At 40.1% G+C, this 26,334-nt stretch overlaps 1 protein-coding gene across 2 annotated transcripts in view; it reads right to left on the bottom strand.

Moving 5' to 3' along the window:
• Window positions 1-26,334, bottom strand: part of AVIL (advillin) — a 95,339-nt gene that overhangs the window by 16,770 nt on the left and 52,235 nt on the right. For both annotated transcript variants that reach the window (XM_089692800.1, XM_089692802.1), the window contains exons 2-13: window positions 25,084-25,183; window positions 19,864-19,938; window positions 19,312-19,508; window positions 15,210-15,318; window positions 13,297-13,407; window positions 12,806-13,011; window positions 8,252-8,330; window positions 8,030-8,128; window positions 7,075-7,228; window positions 5,700-5,800; window positions 4,691-4,828; window positions 3,853-4,011 (exon numbers count right to left, since the gene is read on the bottom strand). In XM_089692800.1, the coding sequence (XP_089548926.1) occupies window positions 3,853-4,011; window positions 4,691-4,828; window positions 5,700-5,800; window positions 7,075-7,228; window positions 8,030-8,128; window positions 8,252-8,330; window positions 12,806-13,011; window positions 13,297-13,407; window positions 15,210-15,318; window positions 19,312-19,508; window positions 19,864-19,938; window positions 25,084-25,149 (1,494 nt within the window). In that variant the 5' untranslated portion in view covers window positions 25,150-25,183. The remainder of the gene's footprint in view (window positions 1-3,852; window positions 4,012-4,690; window positions 4,829-5,699; window positions 5,801-7,074; window positions 7,229-8,029; window positions 8,129-8,251; window positions 8,331-12,805; window positions 13,012-13,296; window positions 13,408-15,209; window positions 15,319-19,311; window positions 19,509-19,863; window positions 19,939-25,083; window positions 25,184-26,334) is intronic.

Here is a 26,334-nt window from a genome sequence, read left to right on the forward strand (position 1 = left end):
AATGCATGGTAGTGCATTTTTTCCGTGTTTTGCATTTTTATTCTGCCCAGCAAAAGAAAAAAAAATTCCACTTTAACAAAATAAAAAAAAGCTGAACAAAACACGGTAAAAACGCAATAAAAATGCACATAGAAAAATGCAAAATGAACTGTGAAAAGCACTGCAAAAAAAAATGAAGAATTTAATAAATATATTAGAAGAATTTATTACAGTGGGGCAAAAAAGTATTTAGTCAGCCACCAATTGTGCAAGTTCTCCCACTTAAAAAGATGAGAGAGGCCTGTAATTGGCATTATAGGTAGACCTCAACTATGAGAGACAAAATGAGAAAACAAATTCAGACAATCACATTGGCCGATTTGGAAAGAATTTATTTGCAAATTATGGTGGAAAATAAGTATTTGGTCAATATGAAAAGTTCATCTCAATACTTTGTTATATATCCTTTGTTGGCAATGACAGAGGTCAGACGTTTCCTGTAAGTCTTCACAAGGTTGGCACACACTGTTGCTGGTATGTTGGCCCATTCCTCCATGCAGATCTCCTCTAGAGCAGTGATGTTTTGGGGCTGGTGCTGGGCAACACGGACTTTCAACTCCCTCCAAAGGTTTTCTATGGGGTTGAGATCTGGAGACTAGCTAGGCCACTCCAGGACCTTGAAATGCTTCTTACGAAGCCACTCCTTCGTTGCCCGAAGTATGTTTGGGATCATTGTCATGTTGGAAGACCCAGCCACATTTCATCTTCAATGCTCTTGCTGATGGAAGGAGGTTTGCACTCAAAATCTCACGATACATGGCCCCATTCATTCTGTCATGTACATGGATCAGTCGTCCTGGTCCCTTTGCGGAGAAACAGCCCCAAAGCATGATGTTGCCACCCCCATGCTTATACCATACCATGTAGGTATGGTGTTCTTTGGATGCAACTCAGCATTCTCTCTCCTCCAAACACGAAGAGTTGTGTTTCTACCAAACAGTTGTATTTTGGTTTCATCTGACCATATGACATTCTCCCAATCCTCTTCTGGATCATCCAAATGCTCTCTAGCAAACTTCAGACGGGCCTGGACATGTACTGGCTTAAGCAGGGGGACACGTCTCGCACTGCAGGATCTGAGTCCCTGGCAGTGTAGTGTGTTACTGATGGTAGCCTTTGTTACGTTGGTCCCAGCTCTCTGCAGGTCATTCACTAGGTCCCCCCCGTGTGGTCCTGGGATTTTTGCTCACCGTTCTTGTGATCATTTTGACCCCACGGGGTGAGATCTTGCGTGGAGCCCCAGATCGAGGGAGATTATCAGTGTTCTTGTATGTCTTCCATTTTCTAATTATTGCTCCCACAGTTGATTTGTTCACACCAAGCTGCTTGCCTATTGCAGATTCAGTCTTCCCAGCCTGGTGCAGGTCTACAATTTTGTTTCTGGTGTCCTTCGACAGCTCTTTGGTCTTCACCATAGTGGAGTTTGGAGTGTGAGTGTCTGAGGTTGTGGACAGGTGTCTTTTATACTGATAACAAGTTCAAACAGGTGCCATTGATACAGGTAATGTGTGCAGGACAGAGGAACCTCTTAAAGAAGAAGGTACAGGTCTGTGAGAGCCAGAAATCTTGCTTGTTTGTAGGTGACCAAATACTTATTTTCCACCATAATTTGCAAATAAATTCTTTCCAAATCAGCCAATGTGATTGTCTGGATTTTTTTTTCTCATTTTGTCTCTCATAGTTGAGGTCTACCTATGATGCCAGTTACAGGCCTCTCTCATCTTTTTAAGTGGGAGAACTTGCACAATTGGTGGCTGACTAAATACTTTTTTGCCCCACTGTATATATATTAAATATATATTTTTAAAAATCTATTTTTTTTAAATTTTCAGATTTTTTTAACGTTATTTTAACATATATTTTTACATATATTTGTAAATGCATTCCAAAAATGTACTGTATTTTTAAAGACATACAGTATATTTGAAATTTATTTTTAAAAATATTTTTCATATAATTTGTAATAAAAATGCATGTTGAAATGCAGTATATATATATTATATATATATATATATATATATATATATATATTTATTGAAATATATTTTGAAATATATTGAATATGGCCAAAATTGTAGCATTTCAAATATATGTCAATATATTTGGTGAGCATATATTTCAAATATATGTTTCTTCCATATCTGTGGGGCTAGCAGCACATCATCTGAAGACTGCACCAAAACCCTGAAGCACTGGCGCAGCTTTCTGATGACTTCACAGAGAAACATGGTGGCTAGGGACCCAGCGGTGGCTGTTGAGAAGAGGATCTCAGCAGGACAATGCTGGATCTCCTGTTTGGGTGAGTATATGAGATGTTCAGCATCATGTAATTGGAAGGAAGAACAAAAATGTTAGGGGGAAGGTGATTCCTCTTTAATTACCTCCACCAGCACTGGAAGCCTTCTGTGGTGTCTGCCACCCAGCCAGTAAGAATTTGGTGCCATACTGCCCACACCTATGCACTAACATCCCTTAAACTTGAATGGGACATACCCATACTGCAGGAGTATGTGCCATCCAAGTATATGGTATGACAGGGAGACTGGTACTAGATTGTCCATCAGGCTGCACAAAACTTGGAAAGCTGTTGTTTGAAGGGGTAAGTAAGAAATTGTGGGGAAAGGGGAGTTTGTTAATGGTTAGGCTGTGATTGTGTATAAGGGGCTAGGGAGGGGCCTGGAAGTTTTTTAAACATGAACTTTTCATTTGGCAATTATTAAAATACACAAGGGACACATATCAATTTTATCACACAGCAAGTCGGTGCTACAGGGATGTACATATGAGACAGATGTATGCGCAGAACAGTGACATAGTGGCTAACAGGGGCGGACTGACCATTTGGAAACTCGGGCACTGCCCGAGGGCCGGGGGTCAGTAGGGGCCCCATGAGAGACCCTGGTACCTTTTTTATAGGGTTTTTTGAGTTTGGGCAAGGACACAGGGGCCCCATGATCCCCTATTGCCCGGGGGCCCCATGAGTTGTCAGTCCGCCCCTGGTGGCTAATGCTTGTGTGTTGCAGTATTGGGGTCCCATGCTCTCTCAGTGCTTTTGTGGGACTCCTTCAGACACTCTGGTTTCCTTCCACACTCCAAAGAAAAGCTAAAAGGTTACTTGGCCTTTGTCCAAAATTGGCCCTAGATAGTGAATGTACAGTATGTAAAGCACTGTGTAAATTCACAGCACTTTATAAAAAACTTTTAGACAGCTTCAATCATATATTTCTCCCTCAGCTGCTGTAAAGGACTGTAACTGAAAAAAAAACCCTGATATCTTCTCAATTGTCCATCTGTATTCAGTGAAAATCTGTTTCTTCTCCAATGCAATATTTTCACAGCTGACTGCCCATAATTGCAAGTGTAAGGCTTGCAAATACACAAACTTTCGCATGCACTTTACTAATTGACAGGGAGCCTGACTTGTGTCTAAATTGTTTCTAATTTGCTTAATAAATGCTCCTCGCAGGGGGTTGATTTGCTAAAACTGGAGAGAGCAAAATTTGGTGCAGTTCTTCATAGAAACCAACCAGCTTCCAGGTTTTATTGTCAAAGCTTAATTGAATATGCTGAAGTTAGAAGCTGATTGGCTACCGTATGCAGCTGTATCAGATTCTGAGTGCACCAGCTTTAGTAAATCAACCACTAAATGTCATCCAGTTTGGGTTTAGATCTACTATAATATACTATAATCACTGGTTCAAAGAAAAAGAATAGGAAACATTTTCTTTTCTGGAAAACGGCTGATTTTACTCTGTATTAATAAACAGTGCACTGTAAAACTTAAAAATACACTCATCTTAGTATATATCTTACCTCAAATATAACCATCTTTCCTTTAAAGATGGCCATAAAGTGTCGAGGCTCCTTTCCCATGCACAATCGCACCTGTACTGGCTCTCCATTAAAATCTTGATCGAGTTGAACAGCCAAGAAGGCAGAAGCCGCTAGTTCATCTTGTGATGCATGGCGACCCTGCCATTAAGAGGGCAGCATAAGAAATAAAAGAGAAACACTTTCTGAGCCTTCCTGTGACAGACCCAACATGGACAGGGGCTTTTGGAGGACACTGTAGGCTAGCTTTCTACCCACTGATTATGGCCCATGGAGGAGACTGGGGATTTTGCCTGCTTCTCCCAGTCAGAGCATGGAAAAGAGCTCAGTTCAGCCTCTAATCACAGAGAGAGCGGAGCAGTTCGCGATGATAGATAATACCGTGGTGAACGCTGAGAGCGGGGCTTGGAATAATTCTCTGAATAAACACAATAAAGTGGCTCAAAGACAAAGACCTCACAGGTATGGCTATTATCATTGGGTGAAGATTGTTTCAGGTCTCATACCATGCAAACCATCTGAGGTTGGCACAACTGTCTATGTGTCTTGGATCACAAACAGGAGATAGAAGTCCATATAGGGCCAAGAGGTTTCAACTACAGTAATTCTGTGGTTCAATCTCATTTTACCAACAGTAGTGTAACTACTGACATTCTACCACTGACATACTATATCATATTCCTCTTCTTGTGATTTCTGTTGCAGGATAAAACCCATTTTAAAATACACATACTTGTGGGAAAAGGTTTGCTGACTGACTCACAGATCACACTCACAGATCAGATCACACTCACTGTAGCTGATTTCAGCTTCGGCTTACCTGCCATATGTAGAGAATGTAGTGTGCTTTCTTGTTGACCTGGTATGTGTAGAGTACCAGGTAACAGTCACCTCCAAAGAAAAAGCCATACCATTGAGGGTCCACTGGAACCATCTCCAAGTTCTCTATTCTCCACACCTAGGAAAACATCTTTGTTAGTAAGATAGTGGAAACTCCATGTCACAATAGTGATCACCTTCCATATTAAATGTACTATCTCTATGACCTAAGACTTTTATTGTAAACCTGCTAATGTAATTGATTGCCTTATGGATGATGTGGGTGAAGCAATCTTTCTACATTGCAATGTTATTTGTTGCTGAGAACTGTTGAATGTAGGAAGTATTGATCACCTTGTTTCAAGCAAAGTCTTACAACATATTGAGCTCAGGTGTGCAGATTATTCTCTCTACTGTGAGCTAGTAATGCCTAGTGCACATGATCAGAAAAACGGATGAAAAATACAGTTTTCAAATTGATGGTACGATAATCTGATCGTTAGTACTCAGCTTTTATGCAAAATTATCCAAAAGGACAAGCATGAAAATTTTTCTCGTACAATACCGGAATGTACAATTTTTGTTTAATCAGTACAGTATTTGTCTGAAAAAAGACCACGCATGCTCAGAAACAAAAGAATACACTACGATACAAATACAAAAGCATTACATCATTTCTGTCTACTACTTGTATTCTGTTGAACGAGAATTTTCGTAACTTTAGTAAACTCTTCATTTTCGATACGAGACTAGCATGCAAAAAAAGAATGATCATTTGTCCGATATTCTCATCGCATGTACAAGGCTTAAGAACAACAGAATAGTAATCTGCACATAGAACAGCCTTCTGCTGCAGACTGTCACCAGTTGTTCCTTCCACAAAACCAAACCTGTCACTTTCCTGTAGCTACTTATTGCAGAAATATTCTAATAGTTATAGTAGACACATTTTGGAATCTAGATACGGAAAGTAAATACTAATTATATGGTGATAAAATCAACCCTCTTACCTCAACACTTCCACTTCCATCATCTACCATACGTTCCTGAGCGGCCATTGCTGGCTTTGCATGAAGTAGGGAAGCATCAAATTTCTCTTGGCTGACATTGGCTACGTTTACATAAAAATGCTATGTTAGTGTTTTAATAGAGAATTATAAGCCAAATCTTATCTTGACTTTTTTAATCTTGGGGAATCAAGCAACAGTATCACATCCAGGAGTTACTTATGAGTCAATATTATATCTAGGAATCTAACTCATATACATACCTATTTCTATTGTATTAACATTCTGGAGCAAAATGGAATTAACACACTAAAATGTAATTATTACTACAATAGTGGCATTCTGAGAAGCAGCACTTTTGAATCTGTGATGTACTGTATATGGTACAGTATTATAGGTTCTGAGTCTTTTGACAGGTTTAAGAGGGACAGATATCCATATTCAAAAAGTAATCCTTTCTGAAAAGATAACATGGGAGCTGAAAACTGATGTCTTACTACAGAGATGCTAGTTGTTGGCTTGGAAATGAAATATGAAATGTATTCCACTGGAAACTATGTGTTTGTACTGTATTTTCAGCTTTATAGTAAATTAATAACTGAAGTCTCTGAAAGAAATGAAACAATATAATTAGTGCTCCAAGATATAGATGTTTACCACTAAAAATGTTACTGTATACTAAATATTCCAATTTCTTCAGCTTCATGTCTAACTATGATGGTGAATTATTAAAGCCCAAGTTCACCTTTAAAAAAATTAATTATTTTTTTTTATATTAGGAACCTGTAAAGCATTGCACTCTCAGTCTCCTGCAGACTGTCAGTGTAGCTGTCTTCCTGTACCTCATATGGACAGTTAGTTACTGAATGACAGGACAGATCAATTAACTCATCAGCCGCAATGGTTGACGGTATTTGTAGTTCTCCCATCCATTCTGTGGATGAATGATGCGGTGGGTGGGTAGACCCCAAGCTTTTTTTAAACTGTGACAGCAGGTGTGGGGAGAGGATCCCTGAGCCAGTGTCACAACAGGGGCTCGGGGGGAAAGGAGGCTGCTTATTTAGTAATATTTTACATGTTACACCCTGGATACGGGTATAACGTGTAACATGTTATGAAAGGTGAACTAAGCCTTTAGCATTAAAATGACAGCTGCCTGTTTGCTATAGGCAACAATACATTTTTCCCTTTGTTCATGTTTTTATGATGGTAAATTTGCTGTGTGCTCTACTCCTAGATTGAAAGAGCAGGGCCCTCGAACCCCTCGTGTATTGTATTGTTACTGTCTTGTCTCATGTTCTGTCCCCCTTGCTACTGTACAGCGCTGAGCATACCCTTTGGCGCTATATAAATACTGTATAATAATAATAATACTCACCAATCTTACTGGCACTGAAAGCCTTCCCCAAACCCACCGATTGGTCTTTCACTGTCCACTTCTGGAAAAGCTGTTTAAACATGGCAGATTCAGCTCCATCATTAACCATCTCCACGTTGGTGCTGTGCGGATATGACTTCATTTTAATGAATTCCTGTTCAGATCAATAAAGGACAAATTATCACTGTGGTCATCCCAGATGTGCAATTACTAATGCTCTATTTCCAGTAATGCATGGCCCAGCGTAAGTGTCCATGGGAAGCATTTAGAAGCATGTTATATTTCAGAAGAAATGTTACTAGATGATTAAGATGCACCAGATTCATTACTTATATTTTGGAATTAGGATAGGCAGAATGTAGAGAGGGAAGGAAGGGCTGCATATTGTGTACAGTCTCTTGAGGGCTCATACGAAAATACGACCACAAAGAAGAGTAGTTTTCTTCTCCAATACCTTCCCTGTAATGGCTAGCAGCAACATCCCACCAAAATTACACTTAAATGGTGTCTGTTTCAGGTGAGAGCATAAAAAAAAACAAAACGGGCCATCCAAATAAGCATGAACTGACCTCAACGGGGTCACTAGACCTGTTGAGCTTTTTGACCTACCATTTCAGCAGTTCATTACCTTGATCAAGGTGTGATTACAAGTAATCAGTAACAGTTAAATGGATTAGCAATAACACATCACCCACACCAAATATTACAGTATGCCTATAAATGGACATAAACGGTATGTCTTGCCAGGTTTTGAGGAACTTAAATTACATTAAAATAAGTGGATATTTAGGAAGTTAAAACAAGCTCCTCATCTTTATGTATTTTATGTCATGGACTCTCTAGGAGGACTTGCATACAATTTATGGTGAATAATTACTATATATGACCCCCCCTAAATAAAAATTCCAGTGTTTTGTAGTATAATACTGAATATGGATATATTTTATATAGTTACCAAAGCTTTGGACATTGCAGTCTGTTTCTCAGCCTTTGTCGCTCCTTTCCCCTTCCAAACATATATTTTGATTCCTCCTTGATCTAAGATGTAACAGTCCTAGAGGGAGAAATGAGATTTCAGTATGGAGAAGTAACAGATACGACTCCAGTTTATCACACAACTATTGTTAATGTACTCATTCTAATTGATACTGTAGGTCTTCTCAAGGTTCGCACTCACCTGGTGATTTAACATGTCTTGAACTAATGGTCGTGTTGCTACATCTGTCACCTCCATCTGCCCACTAGCATCTGAAACACTGATACAAAAGTGCAATTTAATTATAGACTTCCAGAAAATTATATGGCTATTTTCAAGAGGCAAAGCTTTTATCCTGTGGAAAAAATAGTTTGGTATAAAAAAAAAACAACTCTGTAGAGAATTTACGAATATCATAACATGGCAGTTAAAGTGGTTCTAAACCTCAGACATGAAATATAAACAAAGCATATCCCTTTATAGCAGGGGTCTCCAAACTTTATAAATAAAGGGCCAATTTGCTGTCCTTCAGACTTTAGGGGGGCTGGACCATGGCAATCAAGAATAGAGACTGTCCCGGCATCAGTGGGAGTAAACAATGCCCCATCTTAAGTATCAGCGAGAGAAATTGTTTCCCATCGATGGTGCCATTTGGAGGAATTGTGCCCCATCATTGGTGTCGTTGGTGCCATTGGGAGGAACTGTGCCCCATTGTTAGTGTCATTGGGAGGAATTGTGCCTCTTTGTTGGTGTCAGTGGATGAAATAGTGCCTCAAGAGCTGAATAAAATAAGCAAAAGGGCCACATCCCCTGGGCCAAAGTTTGGAGACCACTGCTCTATAGTGTGTACTTGTCTCAATTAACAGCACTAAGTGTAATCTCTGCCTGTTGTTTTGTTCCTTAGCTCTCTGCATGAATCAATGCTGACAAGTTTTCCTGACAACAAGAGAAAAAATGGTGACAGAGAAGGGAACTCCAGCAGATTGACTGCCTCGGCTCTGTTCCTGTGAGCTGTGTGGAGGGGGAGGGGGTGTGTCCCATCCCTCCAATCAACTCTCCAAGTTCTCCTCACTGAGCTCTGTGGAGTGTAATTTCAGCTCTCTTCCCCCTTTTTTTTCTGAACTCTCAGACAAGCTTTATAAATTCAGCACTTTGAATGGCTGTAGAGAAAAGAAGACTGCAGACAGACAGGTACAACTTTTGTAGGAGGATTTGTTTCATCTCTGTGTATCACCTGAGGTCAGTCACTTCACTGGGTATATGTAAGGGTTTACAACCACTTTAAAGAAAATGACAAATCTACAGGAATCCTTAATTATCAGTTCCGGTGTGCTGATTAGAGTTACCCCCCATTCAGTCCTGAATAGAGGACCTAAAAGCTAACTTTGCCTTTAAGAAAAAAATAATAAATGCACATATTTGTGCAGGAAACAAAATGTACATTTATTATTTTTCTTCCACAGGAGCCTGCAAAGCATTGCATGCACGATCAGTAGATTGCTACAGGTCTACCCATACCTCTATGTATGTTTTCTGTTACTGAGCTAGAGGAAGTGTCAATGGACTAGAAGTGCGCCGATTACCGCTCTTGTGGACCATTCTGAACTACAAGTCTGTCTGCCATGGTGGCAGACGGACTTGTAGTTTATTCATTCAGAGATCTCTTCCCTGTAACCGATATCACATTTAAAATTGGTGACCTTGTGTGGAGCTACGCAGATTTTAAATGTGACAGTGGCTGTGGGGACTTGGGGCCCACCCTGCACAGTGTCATAGAGAGGGGACTCAGGTGATGGGAAGCGAGCGCTTAGGAACATGTTACCAGTTACACCCTAAATACGAGTGGAACATGTTCCTAAAGGTGAACTTATCCTTTAAAGATCGAAAACAGGAGAGTGACATGTAAAGTGTACTCCACAGCATTTACTGATCCTCCATCCTACCCTCAACAAGGCTGGGTGCCAGCTATTTCCATGTATTTCCTTGTACTACAGATTTCCCAGAGACTTGTGCAGGACAGACTACAGGTCTGTAAAATGTAAGTGAATGCTTACCTGTGTTGGCTGATTTAGGCTGGCTTGGGCAATGACCTTATATCTTTATGTAGGTAATAAAGGATAAGTTCATCTTTGGGAACACATTACAGGTTCCAACCATTTTTGTGGTGGAACATGTAACATGTTGCCCAGTGCTGCAGCAGCTGCCCAATCCCCTCCCTGTGACAGCAGCACGTGGAGAAGTTCTAGCTGTCAGTTTTTGAAAACAGCATGGCCATTGCAGCGCTTCGCCCATACTGCTGCGTCATTTATTCTGGGAATAAATGAACTACAAGTCCCGGCAGCTTTAGCGGCTGTCAGCTTATAGCTCTCAGTGAACTACCATGGTGCTGTTGAGCGCTGTGGTAGTTTATTGAGTCTTCCTCTCAGACGGGGTGTACAGGCAAATACACTGACAGTTTGCAGAAGTCGTGCATGGCACCAGCGATCTGCTGATTGCTGGTGCAATGCTTTCCAGGATCCAAAAAAAAATAATTAAAATGGGCATTTATTATTTTTTTTTTTTTAAACTGAACTTATCCTTTAATTTCTCAAGCACTCTTAGGGTATCAGCAAAGCTAAATTTTTTTCTAGCTGATTTTAATTGTTTTTCCTCCAAGATTAAGATGGACTCTAAGTTCTCCCTCCTAAGAAAAATATACTGTATATGTTCAATATGTACTGTAAAAACATGCATATGTATAGAACAATCTTTTCTGTGCAAAACCGTGAAGTATTTGGATAGTTCTTGATGTCTGTTGGTTGGGATAGTATATTACAGATACAGAAGCTGACCTAAAGGCCTATAGGCATACTGTCCTTGCCAAGACCTTCACACTGGACTCCGCATGAGCCCAGATCGGCTGGCTGGCAGTATCATGATAAATGGCTCTTTGGTATTGTTTTTTTTAACAACATGATATCATTTGACATGTTCAGTGCTACTAACATTATATGCTGTACTGCCCATTTGTTCACAGGGCTTCAAAGTACACCATTTCCATAATATGCAAATGATATACAATTATTAGCTGTCATTGTGCTCTTGCTGGACTTTTAATGTGCCCCCGTACTTTTAGGGCCGGTTCACACTATAGAAATGCAGTCTGGATGCATTCTGGCTGTGTTTCTGCATGCACATTTTTGGCGCATTCCAGTGTGGTTTTTAATGTGTTTTGACACAATGGGGTTTATTTACTAAAGCTGGAGAGTCCAAAATCAGACTCCCTTCTGCATAGAAACCAATCAGCTTCTAACCTCAGCTTGTTCAATGAAGCTTTGGCAATGAAACCTGGAAGCTGATTGGTTTCTGTGCAGAAGGGAGTCTGATTTTGGACTCTCCAGCTTTAGTAAATAAACCCCAATGTGTTTTTGATGCGTTCCAGTTCATTTTTTCCCCTCTATTTTTCTTCAATTTAAAAAGGGACATGTGCACTCCAGTGCGTTTTTGGTGCGTTCCAGTGCGTTCTGGTGCATTTTTGGTCCAGTACAGTTTTGTGCAGGAATAATGCAGCCTGTTCTACTTTTTTTCTGCATCCGGAACGCACTGGAACTGCAAGCACTGATGTGAACTATGACATTGACAACCATATAACCTACTTTCTGTGCATTTTAGATGCAGAAAAAAAGCAACTGAAATGCATGTAGTGTGAACTCGCCTCTGGGCACACCTGCCTTTAATGTATTGTTATATGCTGTATACTGCAATATGGAGACTCTCATATATGAATTAGGACCGCACTTTATAGAGAGGCCTTGACAAGGTAGTGTGGCTTCCACATATATTAGCAAATGTGTGCAAATAAAACCTCTGTTTTTAAAGTTTTTAAAGTAAATAGTTAGACAGTGCCATTTTGGGTTTTTGGTTTTTGTTTTTTGCACGCTAGCTGGTAAATGTGCTGGGAAAACTTTTGTTTGTTTGTGGTATATATAATTGTTGCACTAAAATACAGCTATATACTTTGCTAGCATTTAACTAGGAACACATTAGGCTACTTTCACACTGAGGAGTTTTTCAAGCGTGTTTGCATTAAAAAAAGCACTTGAAAAGCTCAAGAAAACTGCTTCCTTATGTATGTGAATGTATATCTATGTATATTTTCACACTGAGACGTTGCGCTTGTGGTGCTGTGTGAAAACTCCTGCTTGCAGCATCTTTGGGGCATGTTTGGGGAGTTAAAAAAAATTCCCCTGAGAAGTGTTTTTGGAGCAGTTTTTAAGTCACGTGTCCTTCCAGTCCAGACACTTTTACCCCCTTCCTGTCCAGGTCAATTTTCAGCTTTCAGTGCTATCACACTTTGAATGACAATTGCGCGGTCATGCAACACTGTAGCCATATGAATTTTTTTGGAGACAGATAAAGCTTTATTTTGGTGATACTCGCACAAAGGTCCCGTCCGGCGATCGGTGTTCCACTGTGTCCAGAGGACACAGCGGGCACCGGATCGCAGTGCTGCACGCTCCCAGGGAACGCGCACTAGCAGGGGTCGGGAAGGCCATTTATAAATAGCCACCCGACCCTGCACTGCCACGGTCGCCATTTACATACAACAGCCGGATGGGAAGTGGTTAAAAAACGCCCAGAAAGCATGGCAAAAACGCATTAAAAACGCTGTAAAAATGCCTATGCGTTTTTGCTGTGTTTTTGTGGTGGATCAGTGTGAAAGTAGCCTAACACTACACTAACACTATAGATCAGACGCACATTCTCACTACATACTGGTATAGCATGATGTTAGCTTTCTGTGTCTGATCTGCAATTTCATCAGCAGTCCCTGGTCCAATAGTCTGGGTCCTCTCTCCAAGTGTGTTGTATAGAAGTTTCAGTAACTCAGATGATGTTTGCTCATTATCTCCTTCAATCACCCCGATCTCCATTCGGCCTCCTCTTTCTCGATCACGTATGTCTTTAGCCAACAGCATACCCTAGTAAGAAAAAAAAAAAAAAACAAGACTGACCATGCTGACCTACTGAACTTTTGTTTAAAAATGGGTTGTAAAAGACAATTGGGTTGATTTACCAAACCTGGAGAGTGAAAAATCTGGTGCCACTGAGCATGGTAACCAATCAGCTTCTAACTTCTGCTTAACCAATTAAGCGTTGACAAAGAAAAACCTAGAAGATGATTGGTTACCATGCACAGCTGCACCAGATTTTGCATTCTCTAGTTTTAGTAAATCAACCCCAATGCTTCTGGAAGCAGCAGTTACCTTCATTCTCTCTGCCTTATTGCTGTCAGGTCCATTCCACTGGACGAGCACTCTCCCCAGATCCAGCAAAAACACATCCCCAATATTAAAACTGTTCCAGCTCAGTTCCACCTGTAATAATATAGAATCTCGTACAGTTAAAAAAACCTGAGGAATACATAAATTATATATTCCCATCTAAAACACTATCAAATTAATTCCGTGTATGCTGCCAGTTGTCTTGCCTACATTAAATTTCAGCAAAATACGCACCTTTTTAAATAGATAGACCAAATCTCGGCCAGTTCAGCAGGAACCGTCTGAGATTCGATCCATCTATGGGCAGAATGTTTGTGCTGAAGTTGATCCATGGATCAACTTCAGTGCAACCAGGCTGTAAGATTTCTTGTATGTGATTACCACCCGCAGCGACATTAACACGCTACAAAATGTAAATTGTCCCCTTGGACATATGGTATATAGTCATGACCACGCATACTATGTATGATATATGGAAAATTGACTACCATACTATGCATGTTATATGGGGAAAAGGCCTATTACAGCAACATTTTGGTTACTGATGGCTCTTGCAGTCATATTTCAAATATGTAAAACATCACAGTATTGTCTTCGATTCACTGCCCAGTGAATCCAGCATTGTCTTGCTGCAATCTACTGTACCTCTACCACATGCTGGATCCTGTGCTGCCATCTTATTTTGCCATTGGGAGCCCAACTGTCTTTTCTGGGTTCAGACAGCCGGTCCCCATTGCCAGATGCAGCTCCACCCTACAGCCGTTCTGTATCTTTGCTCCTGCATCTTCCTGGGATATAGGACAGGGAGATTTCAGGAGGCTATGGGAGCAGGGACACATCGTTATCACCTAGGTGGGGATAGCGGTGAAAGGCCGGGCTGGGGAAGGAAAAAAAATAGCTTTTTAAGCCTGTGAAGTGGTAAGGGTTGCAGAGAAAAAAAGACCAAATTTAGAGTGAAGGTCCACTTTGAGTTAACTGACCTTTGATTTCCATTACTCTCCCAAATCACTCCTAAGTTCTAAGTACAGTAGTTTGTCTGTAAAACTTTGGCACTTCGCAGGTGAGATGTTCGCAGCAGTTCTATCAGCTCTATGATAGATTCATATACATCTTAATGTGTACATGTACATGAATCTGACATTTGTACATGAATCTGACATTTGTACATGAATCTGACATTTGTCGCACTAGCACGAGAAACATTTCAGAACAATGTCCACGATACTCTTTATGAATTCCAGGGTCTATGTCCAGTTTCTACTATTTTAATGCACATACACTCACCGGCCACTTTATTAGGTACACCGTACTAGTACCGGGTTGGACCCACTTTTGCCTTCAGAACTGCCTTAATTCTTCGTGGCATAGATTCAACAAGGTGTTGGAAACATTTCTCAGAGATTTTGGTCCATATTGACATGAGTTACTGTTGCCTTTCTATCATCTTGAACCAGTCTGCCCATTCTCCTCTAAGCTCTGACATCCACAAGGCATTTTCATCCACAAAACTGCCACTTATTGGATATTTTCTCTTTTTCTGACCATTCTCTGTAAAATCTAGAGATGGTTGTGTATGAAAATCCCAGTAGATCAGCAGTTTTTGAAGTGCTCAGACCAGCCCGTCTTGCAACAAAAGCCACACCACGGTCGAAGTCACTTAAATCCCCTTTCTTCCCCATTCTGATGCTCAGTTTGAACTTCAACATGTCGTCTTCACCACGTCTAGATGCCTAAATGCTGCTATGTGATTGGCTGATTAGCAATTTGTGTTACCAAGCAATTGAAAAGGTGTACCTATTAAATTTCGGTGAGTGTATGTGCAAAAAATTCATGTTACAAAGTCAAAAGGAGCAGCTGATGGATTGCCGCAGTTATCTGTAGGCGCTGAGTATTACCTCGGTAGCTGTGACATTCCGTTTGCCCTTAACATGAAGCAGCCTCTTCACATCATATGTGTTAGTATCCACATGTTTCATACCAGATGCCACGCCACCTTTCTTGTAACTGAAAAAGTAAAGAACAACTCTAGATCCAGAAATCCACTATGAATAATCAGATCACAAAGAATTATAGTGTACTGAACATTTTATAATAAACGTCTGCACAGTGAAAACTAGAAAACCTTACTGCACTATTTTGACAATCCAATATTTTTAAAGGGACACTAAAAAATATTATTATTCTCAAAAAAATCCATACACACCTACTACTTAATGATTCTGTAATCTATTTTTTATGAAATTGTTTCATATTGCTTTTTCTGCTAGCTCTGAGGAAGAAGGGACCCCCTTCGAAACGCGTCAGCTGTACTGAACACCCACTCCCCTGATGGGACTCATGTTATCTTCAAGTCCCTGTGAGGACTTACATGCCTGATTTTATTCGCTGTTTGTGAGTATATTTTTTACAATTAATAAATTTTGGTTACTGAGGTAATGCGCAAGGTTGGTGCGCTTCTCGTTTTCATTTCATTCTGCAAGGTTAATATAGTGTGACCAAGGAGAACGAATGTAGCCACCTTCTAACAGTAAGTCAGACCACAGCAGCAAAAGAAAAAAAGGAATTTGGAAGAGGCTGAGGGCAAGTGACAATACAGTTTTACTTGAATATAAGTTTTGTAAACCAGAGTTTAGTGTCACTTTAAGTCAATGAAAACCATAACTGTGTAAATTGTAATATTGTCCAATCGTTACTGTGGGCACTGGAAGCCACCAGATGAAATGATGTACCCCTCTATGGCTGAGGTCTTGTGTACAGCTGAGAGTATGAGGTGTTCCACAAACTCAGCCTGGGTTCACATATGTGCAGGGCTGGTTTGCAGCTCAATTTCAAGCCCCGTTCGGTCAGTGTGACTTTGGTCAGCGGTTCAGGTGCAATTCAGGTGCAAATTGTTAAAGTTTATGACATTGGAAATCACACCTGAACCTGACTGAAAAATCACACATTGGCCGGCTCGGACATATGTGAACTGGCTCAATAGAAAAAGCTACTGGTTCACATGTCATGAGAATTGGATGTGGTTCAAAATGCATCCAATTTGCATATATCTAAACCGGGGCTTATTGTGATTTGCCTTTGGTGTGCCACAGCTACAGCTGTTAATATGCTCACAAGCACATGCTATCTGCATTTTCTCAAGCATAAAAACATACGGCATGAATGTAAAACCTCACAAAAAGGCACAAGAAGACAAGACTATGTATTCATGTACATGCTGAGATCTGACCCACTCCATATGTTCACTGCAGCCTTCATATTCCATAGCATCTACCAGCAGCTCGGGCTCCACACAAGCTGGTATATCTGGCAGAACCACAGCAAAATGCACATTTTTGGGTTTTTTTTTCATGAAATTGTCTTCTTCTGAAAGCCTTTATAAAAAGGAACACAAAGACATTGTGCTGGGGTTAGTAGGATAAAAGAGGCAACACTTTCTTTAATAAAGCACACTTAAAAAGTGAAAATCCAGTATTAACAGCAGCCAGGAGGGGAAAACACATCAACATCCTGTGCAAACAGCATGTGGAAGCCCCAAAAGACCACCAGAAGAGAAAGGAGGGACAGCGTGTGTGGCTGCAAGCAGAGCCATGGAATGTCAAGCTTGACAAAGGGAAGGTGCCCCTGAAACAGGCCCACCCATCTTGGTCCTTTCACTTCTGGTGGTGTTCTGGGGCATCCATGTGCTGTTGTTTGATCAGCCCTGCATAGGATGTCAATGTTTTACCCTCCTGGCTGCCATTTAGCTGGATTTTAGCTTTTAAACTGTAAGTGTGCTTTGTTTAAAAAAAGTGTTGATTCATTGATCGTACTAACCCCAGCGCCCTTCGTGTTCTTTTTCATATACACATGGGTGGATCCTTCCCAGTTCCCTTCCAGGAGCTGCGGGGGAGTTCCTTGGATCTGTACACCCATCATCACTCTCCTGGATATCTATTTCTATGTTGACAATGGACACTGGCTTACAGTTTTGGAGTGCTGAGTAAACGCTATATATGACTGTGGTTTATATCTCTTCTATATTGTACGAAAGACTTTATTGCTTATAAATCTGGATTTTATTTCATGAAACACCACAAGTGTTTTTTTTGCTGTTTGTGTCTCGTTATGGGAGATTTTTTTTTGAAGACACAACATTGAAGATTTACCCTCACCTCCTATTCTGGTGACAACAGTAAAATGTTGGAATTCTCATCACTATCTCCAAAACAAGATTGCTTGTCAAAGGGAATGGCCTCATGGTCTTCAGCTGTGAGGCCTTAGACTGTTCAGTTTCCACAATTACTAAAGAGAAGATTGCCTGTTATTGAGACTGGCCTCTAGTCTTCAGCTGTGAGACCTTAGACCACGGGTGTCAAACTGGCGGCCCTCCAGCTGTTGCCAAACTATAAATCCCATGAGGCATTGCAAGATTGACAGTTACAAGCATGACTCCCAAGAGCAGAGGCATGATGGGACTTGTAGTTTTGCAACAGCAGGAGGGCCTCCAGTTTGACACCCCTGCCTTAGACTGTCAAATTTCTCAACAAGTGCTTAGGAGAAGATTATTATTATACAGTATTTATAAAGCGCCAATAGTTCACTCAGTGCTGTACATTACAAAGGGGGACATAACATGTGACAGAACAATACCAATACAATGCAAAACATGAGGGGATTGAGGGCCCTGCTCTTTCGAGCTTACAATCTAGGAGGGAGGGGATAGTGGTACAGGAGGAGATAGCTGTGGGGGATGGAGTGGTAGGAAGAGTGGAGGAGGTCGGCAAGTTAGCAGGGGGTGGGGTAGGCTTCCCTGAAGAGATGGGTTTTCAGGGTGCGCCTAAAGGAGAGGAGAGTAGGTGATAATCTGATGGGTTGGGGCAGGGAGTTCCAGAGGATGGGTGACACCCTGGAGAAGTCCTGGAGGCGGGCATGGGAGGAGGAGACCAGGGAACTAGAGAGAAGGAGGTCTTGTGAGGAGCGGAGTGTGCGTGCTGGGCGGTACTTGGATATTAGGTCAGTGATGTAGTTCGGGGCAGTATGGTGGACAGCTTTGTACGTCAGTGTTAGGATTTTGAATTTGATCTGTTGCGCAATCAGAAGCCAGTGGAGGGGTTGGAAGAGGGGGGTGGAGGAAACGGAGCCCAACCCCTCTCAACCCCCCACCCCCTCAGTCTCTGCCCGAACCACACACCCACTGAGCGACACATCAGACCGGACGCCGCTCCACCTCCCCAAACCGAACCTCTCCAAAACCGAGTTTCTTGTCTTCATATGCTGTATATCAAAGAGACTTGCCTTATAGTCCCAGCCGTGAGGTTTTAGCCTGATCAGAATGCCACCTCATGGTCTACTGTGGAGAGTTCAGACACAGGGGAAAGACTGTCCTCCAACTGTTATGTGCTAAATATATTGGAGTATCCCATGCCCCTAACTCCTCTCCTGTTACAAGCTTTATCAGCAATAAATTACAAAAGACAAGACTAGACAGTTTATAGCAGCCAGAGTGAATGAACTGTTGCTTGGGTGGCTGATGGCCACTGTACTATTTGGGGATGGACCAAGTAAAATTAGGAGCCCCTGCAGGGGTAGTGCTACATTTGACTTTAAATATATTTTAATTTTTGCAGGCTTTTTTTGCAGTAACACATACCAGCATTCTAAAACAATAGTTGTCACTGTTATTGGTAGTTTTTAAGTTAATTTCATAGTGAAAATGGGTATGGTGTCATTTTGTCCTTCTAAAAATGTATGCTTACATCAGCCATACGTGTATGGTGGTAGACATAAAAGCTAACAAAGTATGTGATAGGAGGTAAGTAAAAGTGGGAACTATACACATCTAAAGATCCCTGATTTTGGGAGACCTTCCTAGGGAAATCCCCACACTCCTCCTAACACGTCTTTTCTTACTAGAAGTAGAAAAAAAAAGTTAAAATTGAGTACAGAGTGCTAAATTCTGTATACTGAACTTAACATAATTTATTAATTCCACCAAGCCCTGGTGCCGATTGTACTTACATGACTCCCTGCTTGAAGTACCCTTTGAAGGACTCTGATTCATATCCTTGCACTTCTCTATGCTGCACTGGGCCTCCTCCCAGATAGTCATCCAGTTGGATGGTGTATATGGCTGCTGACCCCTGCTCATCTTGAGAAGAATCATTACCAATCCAGTAGTGGATATCATAAAGCAGGTTGTTGCCAGATTTTTTTGTCTATAAATGCAAGAAAAAAAAAATCAATGAATGTTTCATTTTCTTATTTTGAAAGACAAAAGTATTCATTACAGTGAAATAGGAAGAAACATAATTTGGCAGAAAAAAATGTCATGCACTTGCATTAGGACAACATTATGTTTCAGCCTTGCTTTTTCCCAGGATTGTGACCGCTGGGTAAGAGCTTTGTTGGCATGATATAGTGTTTACTTACCTTGAGCCTCTCCTTTTGTTCATATCGACTTCTTGTTCATTTGTGTATAAAAAGGTTATGCTTTACTTCTTATCCCTGCCCAGCACAAAAGCCAAGGACAGTTCTGTATATTGTATAGACACTTATCATACAGGCACTTACATACAGTAAGAGGTAGCAGTCTCCCTCAAAGAAGTTTCCATGGGCTTTCTGTGGCACCAGCACAAGGTCCATTTGCTAAAGAATGAAGTAGAGATAAAAATGTTCACTTTGACAGGATGTCTACATGTCTCAATCCTTACCGCTGTCATGAATTAATAAAAGCGTGTGTTAAGCCAAAACATTTTTTCAGTTTTACATAGAATGATGGGAGGAAGGGTTAACCACCCAGTTTATTTTTGGCTGTTTCCCCAAAAAAAAATCCACTCCTAGAGAGTTGTCACTGGAAAGAGTGTCCATATTATGGGTTTTCTTCACCTTTTCTGGCAACTCAGAATGATTGGATTTCATTTTCTTGGTGACTATGGCCACCATGACAAAAAGAGAGGGTGAATTATGTTGGCTTACTGTTGCTATTTGGTTTGGCTTTTTGCCGTCCCTTCTTGATGTCATTGGACATTTCGTTATTTGACTACTACAAGTCAGCAGGATGTCTCTGTTTATGTGTTATTGTTCTGCTCTGCCCCCGCGAGGGCGTATTTTGAACTTGTTATATTCTTAAAAACAGAACTTTCCTAATAAAAATATTGAAACAGGAAATCGAGGGTGAATATCCCCAGCAGAATACGGGGCTCAATTCATGAAGAGTAATTTTCCTCTTTAAAATTTGAGATAAAATACCCCATAGTGTTTTTCAAAACACATTTTTTTGCAATTTACAAAAAAACACTACTAAAATAAAGCTCTTCTTTCATCAAAATGTGAGGTATTTATCCCATGAAACCATGCAGTATTTTATCTCATGACGTAATATCCAGTGGGATGGATACAGTGGAGAAGGATTAGAACACCTGTCAGTTTTTATTGGTAATAAAGAGGTGAAATGGTTTAAACCGTAGAAATATGTCAACTCACTAAGTCAGTGCGGTCCCTGCAGCATATGGAAGCTGCTTTCACAGAACACACGTGATATATCAAAAACAACTATGTTAAATTAGGTATATACAAAATATCTTTATAAATGTCAAATATTGAATGAAAATAGTATAAAAAAATCACACACATATTAGTGATGGGCCGAACACTCTACTGTTTGGTTCGCGGTAGAACATTCAAACATAATGAAAGTTTGACCGCAAACTTTGAACAGAATGGACAATTCACTAAGTGGTATCTTACCGCATCTTAGCACAGTTACTAAGCACTTTCTTTATTGTTTCAGCTGTCAGCGGGGTGATTAAAAAAACACTTGGGGTCCCCCTATCCATACCAAGCCCTTCGGGTCTGGTATGGATTTTGAGGGGAACCCCAAAATTTAACAAAAAATGGTATGGGGGTCCCCCACAAAATCCATATCAGACGTTATCCAAGCATGCAGCCTGGCAGGTAAGGAAAGGGGAGGACCAGCCCCCCCTCCTGAACCATACTAGGCCACATGCCCTCAACATGGGGGGGTGCTTCGGGGCAGGGGAGCTCCCCTCCAGAGCACCTTGTCCCCATGTTGATGGGGACAAGGGCATTTTCTCCACAACCTTGGCCAGTGGTTGTGGGGGTCTGTGAGCAGGGTGCTTATCGGAATCTGAAAACCCCTTTAACAAGGGGGCCCCCAGATCTCGGCCCCACCTCTATGTGAATGAGTATGGGGTACTTGGTACTGCTACCCATTCACAAAAAAAAAAGCGTAGTGTAAAAATGACAGGAGACAGTCTTTGACCAGTTCTTTATTAAAAACAAAAATGTTAAAAATGTCCCTCGAAGTCAATCCAACATCATTTACAATGCCCGCCACCACTGCCGACCCAAAAAAAGAAAAAAATCCTGACAGCTGCACCAGGATGACAGTTCTTAAATAGTGCGATGACGTCACAAGGGGGCGGGGTCACCCCTTTGTCAGGGCGCAGGGCATTGTGGAACATGCGAACAGCTGATGTTTGCATTAAACTAACATTCGACTCAAACATACAGCCCTGCACTGCGAGTGTTTACATGTTATGTGCAATTAAACCATGGCAACATCTAATATTTGTGTAGTATTATGTTCAGCAGACTGTGTTCTTCTATTGTTGTGACTTAGATGACGTTCAGAGCACATTTTATGCCCAATTCATGCAAAACTCCACGTAATCCCAAGGGGTTCACATACTTTTTCTTGCAACTGTAAATACCCTTCTTCCACCAATAAAATAGGACAATATTGTCATTGGGGAGATTTCCCTTCACGTCTTGTCCCATAGCCAAAACAGGAAGTGAGAGGAAATCCCTACGTTTTAAAATAATCCCTTGAGGACCCCCAGAACCAATGTCTGCATTGCAAGATTTACCCTCTATTACTGTCCTGGGGCCTTCCCAAAATGTGTTTTTTTTTTTTACTTTCAATGATAATAGTAAACAGGACAAATAGAGAGGGTGAATATCCCTAATGAGGGCACAGACAGCAATAAAAACCTGACAGGGGTTCTAATACTTATCCACTCTATTCAAAACCTAAAAAGGTTTGCCTTTAGTTTATTTAAGTTAATCAATCCCAGTTATTTCGTGATTTTCCATATTTAGGTTTCTATGCATTACTGTTGAGAAACTGGTCCAAAAAGGTAGAGACTACTCCACATTGGCTAATCTATTTTTACATTCCTTAAATACCTCATGTCTGAAACACTACTTATTTAACTCGTGAATTTATTTATTTCCTTTAGTGAATCGACATTAATGCTGTTTTATGAGACATTTACCAAACGTTTTTGTTTTTTGAGGTAAATATCTCAGAAGGTGATAGTGAATTGACTTTTTCATTATATCATGAGATATTTGGGGAAAATGTGTCACGTGATACAAATATCTGATGAGATATTCTTTAGTGAAATAAGCCCACAGACAACAATAGAAACTTGACAAGGGGTGTAACCCTTACCAACTCTACAAAAAACTAGAAAAAGTTAATTGACTTTATATACATTTTAATGTTCGCCTGATTGGGCCAAACTGAGAGAGGATCTAAGGCAGCACAGAAGCGTTCAGACAGAATTTTGGCAAAGGCACCTAAATAAATGAATGTGGTAATTACAAGTAAGAGTAAAGTAGTCATGCTGCATGTGGAATACTAGAGAGGGGCTTCATTTGTTTGAAGGTTGTTCATGTTAGTTTGTTAGAAGGGCTTACATATGAGATCATTCTAGTATCAGCTTGCATACTTACAGGGACTTTGTAAGGGATCTCAAAAAAGGAGTATTCCTCCCAACGCAACAATATTGTGATGGGCAATAGGCTCTTCTACACCTCTGGTGCCTAGTACTTGGTCCTCAAGGGCATGGGGACTGGTATACACATGAGCCATATACTTACTGGTACACCAGCCTGCATGCTACCTGGTATCCTGTGCTCATATAAATGAAGACGTTGGCGCATGCCCATTTTTGTACTTCTTTTAAAATATAAAAATAAAATGGAAGTATTAATCTTTCAAACATTGCACCTGTTTAGAAGCACAGTTTCAGCACTATGGAGAGCTCTATAGGCATATTTATTGGGCTAAACATTCACAAATAGTATGTGTAAAGTGCAGTGCCAAAAATAAATTATACATAAAGTGTACAAATGATGCAAATAAATGAAACTTTCAGATTATAATAAATAAATCAAGTGAAAATTCACAAAACCATCATGTGAATCCAAACTGTGATACAAAAAATCAATAAAGAGACCATAAATCAATAAATAGATAAATAAAAAGTCCATCAATTCCTTACTAATATAAATAATTTAAATGTTCCACCAATTCATAAATATGTCTTTGCAAAAACTTCCACAATTTTATCCATGGACAATCAAATCATTCAGTGACTTCCAGATCGTGCACTAAAGCACTTTATGAATCAACCAAGGTAGGATCCATTTCTCCTCTGTAGGTATTGGTCCCCTTAAGGCAGTAACCCACTTTACATGGCTCCACCATTGGGGGCAACAACTGGATATCGTGGCTGTATAAGAAGTGCTCACAGACCATAGTGCAGTATTTTATTTATAAATGGTCCACATACAAACTCCAGTATGAATCATTCATTAAAATCCAATCCGAAGCAAACAGAAAGTAAAAGCTGTCAGCACTTACAAATATGGGACCCCTGAAGACGTGCCATGGCATGAAACACGTTTGGAGAAGCCTTGAGTGCTGATGTCAAGCCTACACATTAAGCTCAAGTGGTGGCCATATTTGTTAGTGCCAACAGCTTTCACTTTGTTTGCTTTGGATTGGATTTTAATGAAAGTTTCATGCTGAAATGTCTATGTGGGCTTTTATAAATAAAATACTGCACTATGATAATGTTGTCTGGCTCTGGTCATATTGCGCACCTATACTCTCTGGTGAGTGGGGAGTGTTGGTGATGGTTTTGGGGATGTGCACGATCTGAAAGTCACTGAATGATTTGATAGTCCACGGATAAAGTGGTGAAAGTTTTTGCACAGACATATTTATGAATTGGTGGAACGTTTAAATTATTTATATTAGTAAGGAATTGATGGACTTTGTATTTATCTATTTATTGAGTTATGGACTCTTAATTGATTCTTTTATCACAATTTGGATTCACTTGATGGTTTTATGAATCACTTGATTTATTTATTATAAATTGAACATTTTATTTATTTGCATCATATGCACACTTTACGTACCATTTATTTTTGGCGCTGCACTTTACACATACTTACCTAGGGGGTTTTGTACATTGACTTTTTTTGCAAGCTGATATTTTTGCTCTGAGCAATGACTTTTATTTCTTTTTGGTATTCACCAGAAGCACATCACCATCAGATAAATGTCAGCAGATATGGGGGATTCCAGCAACACTTCCTATACTTGCCAGGAGATTTATAAAAAGGGTATTATATTATGTATTTATATGGATGTTGTTTTGGAGGACTGAAGTTTTTCCAGAACTGGTGTGTTCAGCATATACTGTGAGCCTGGTATCATGTTTATTTGTGCTGGTTTCTCTGGTGTCTCAATACAAACAGAAATGTTTGTGAAGGGAGAACACGACTTTTTCCTGAGCCATTCTGCATCCAGCAGCAAGATTATAAGATTACTGTAACAAAATTTGCATATGCAAAATTGTTAATGGGAAATAATGCAACTTTGCTAAATTAGGAAGTTTTCAAAAATACGTGTTACAGAACTATTTCATTGGATTATTGTAATGTAAACACTTCTACCTCACCTCTTCTTACCTCAATTCTCCAAATGATTAGCCCCGGAGTTTTAGTGACTGCCTTAAATGCACCACTGAGTGCCATGATTGTAAGCAATTATTACATGCAGTGATTAGACCTAAAAATGTGAAAACATAACAGGAATAAGGTATTTGCAATCAGGAAAAAAGGATGCATTTTATTCAAAGAAACAAGAAATCGAAACTTTCAATTTGCTAATTAATATAAATTGTTTGTGTTTGATGGTGTGTAAATAAAGTGGTATTAAATCCTCAGCTTTTTTTAGTTTTACATATGAACCAAAGCAAAATAAACATTTTCCAGCAAACTATTTGTTAAAGCACTGGCAGTCTATAACTTTGCTGCTAGTTCTTGCTCTCTCAGTGCTGCTTCCCTAAACTTCTGGCCTTCACAAGAAAGAGTAAACAGTGGACAGTGCAGTATTGAAACAGTCTGTTAGTTTAGAGGGGGGAGGGGAACAAGGGAATGCTTTGCCTAGACTACAGGGCTGTGTGTTTCTATTGATGCACACAGTGTAAGAAGATACAACTCTAGTCCCTGCATGCAAGGGTGGCTCCATAGGATGCTTTGAGTGAAAGGAGCCACCCTGAAACAGGAACCCTGAGGCAGTGATCATGGCACCAGCTTAAACTGGAAGGTTCAAAATATAAAGAAGCCGCATACTCAGTAAATGCTTACATCAGCTGCTGAAAATGCTTTAAATACTGATATTACTTTCATTCAAATTGCAGCAGACTGTTTAATACAGGCATTATTAAATAAAACAAATGTGAATTGCAGAATTTGTGTACATTAATACAATCTGTGAATGCAAATTTGGTTAAAACATAATAATTTCCACAGTATACAACCTAAAATAATATTTTCAATACTTGTATATTTCGACATGTCAAAAAGTTTCAAAATGTCCTCCGCATGTCTCAAAAGGTATTACCATTTTTAAGGTATTCTTCAGTTGCTCCCTTTACTATGGAAGCCTGCTGTTAAGGAGATAAGTTAGTTCCTGACCATCTTTCTACAAGTATTAACTGAACCAAAGGTCTAGACATGGACATAGTTTTTGTTGAAAACAATGAAAGATCTGTTAACAGGCAAAAGCTTAATTATGTGAAAGACAGATTTGTAAAATGTTACCAAAAATACATTGCTACAATAGAATGCTAATGTGGCTATTACTATTTTGTTCAGCAACTTTAACTTTTAAGCAGCGCTACATCTTATGCAAAATATTCAATAAAGAGATTTTTC

This window comes from Staurois parvus, unplaced genomic scaffold (assembly GCF_062004578.1).
Source record: "Staurois parvus isolate SC_StPar_1 unplaced genomic scaffold, SC_StPar_1.0 ptg000023l, whole genome shotgun sequence".
NCBI lineage: Eukaryota > Metazoa > Chordata > Amphibia > Anura > Ranidae > Staurois > Staurois parvus.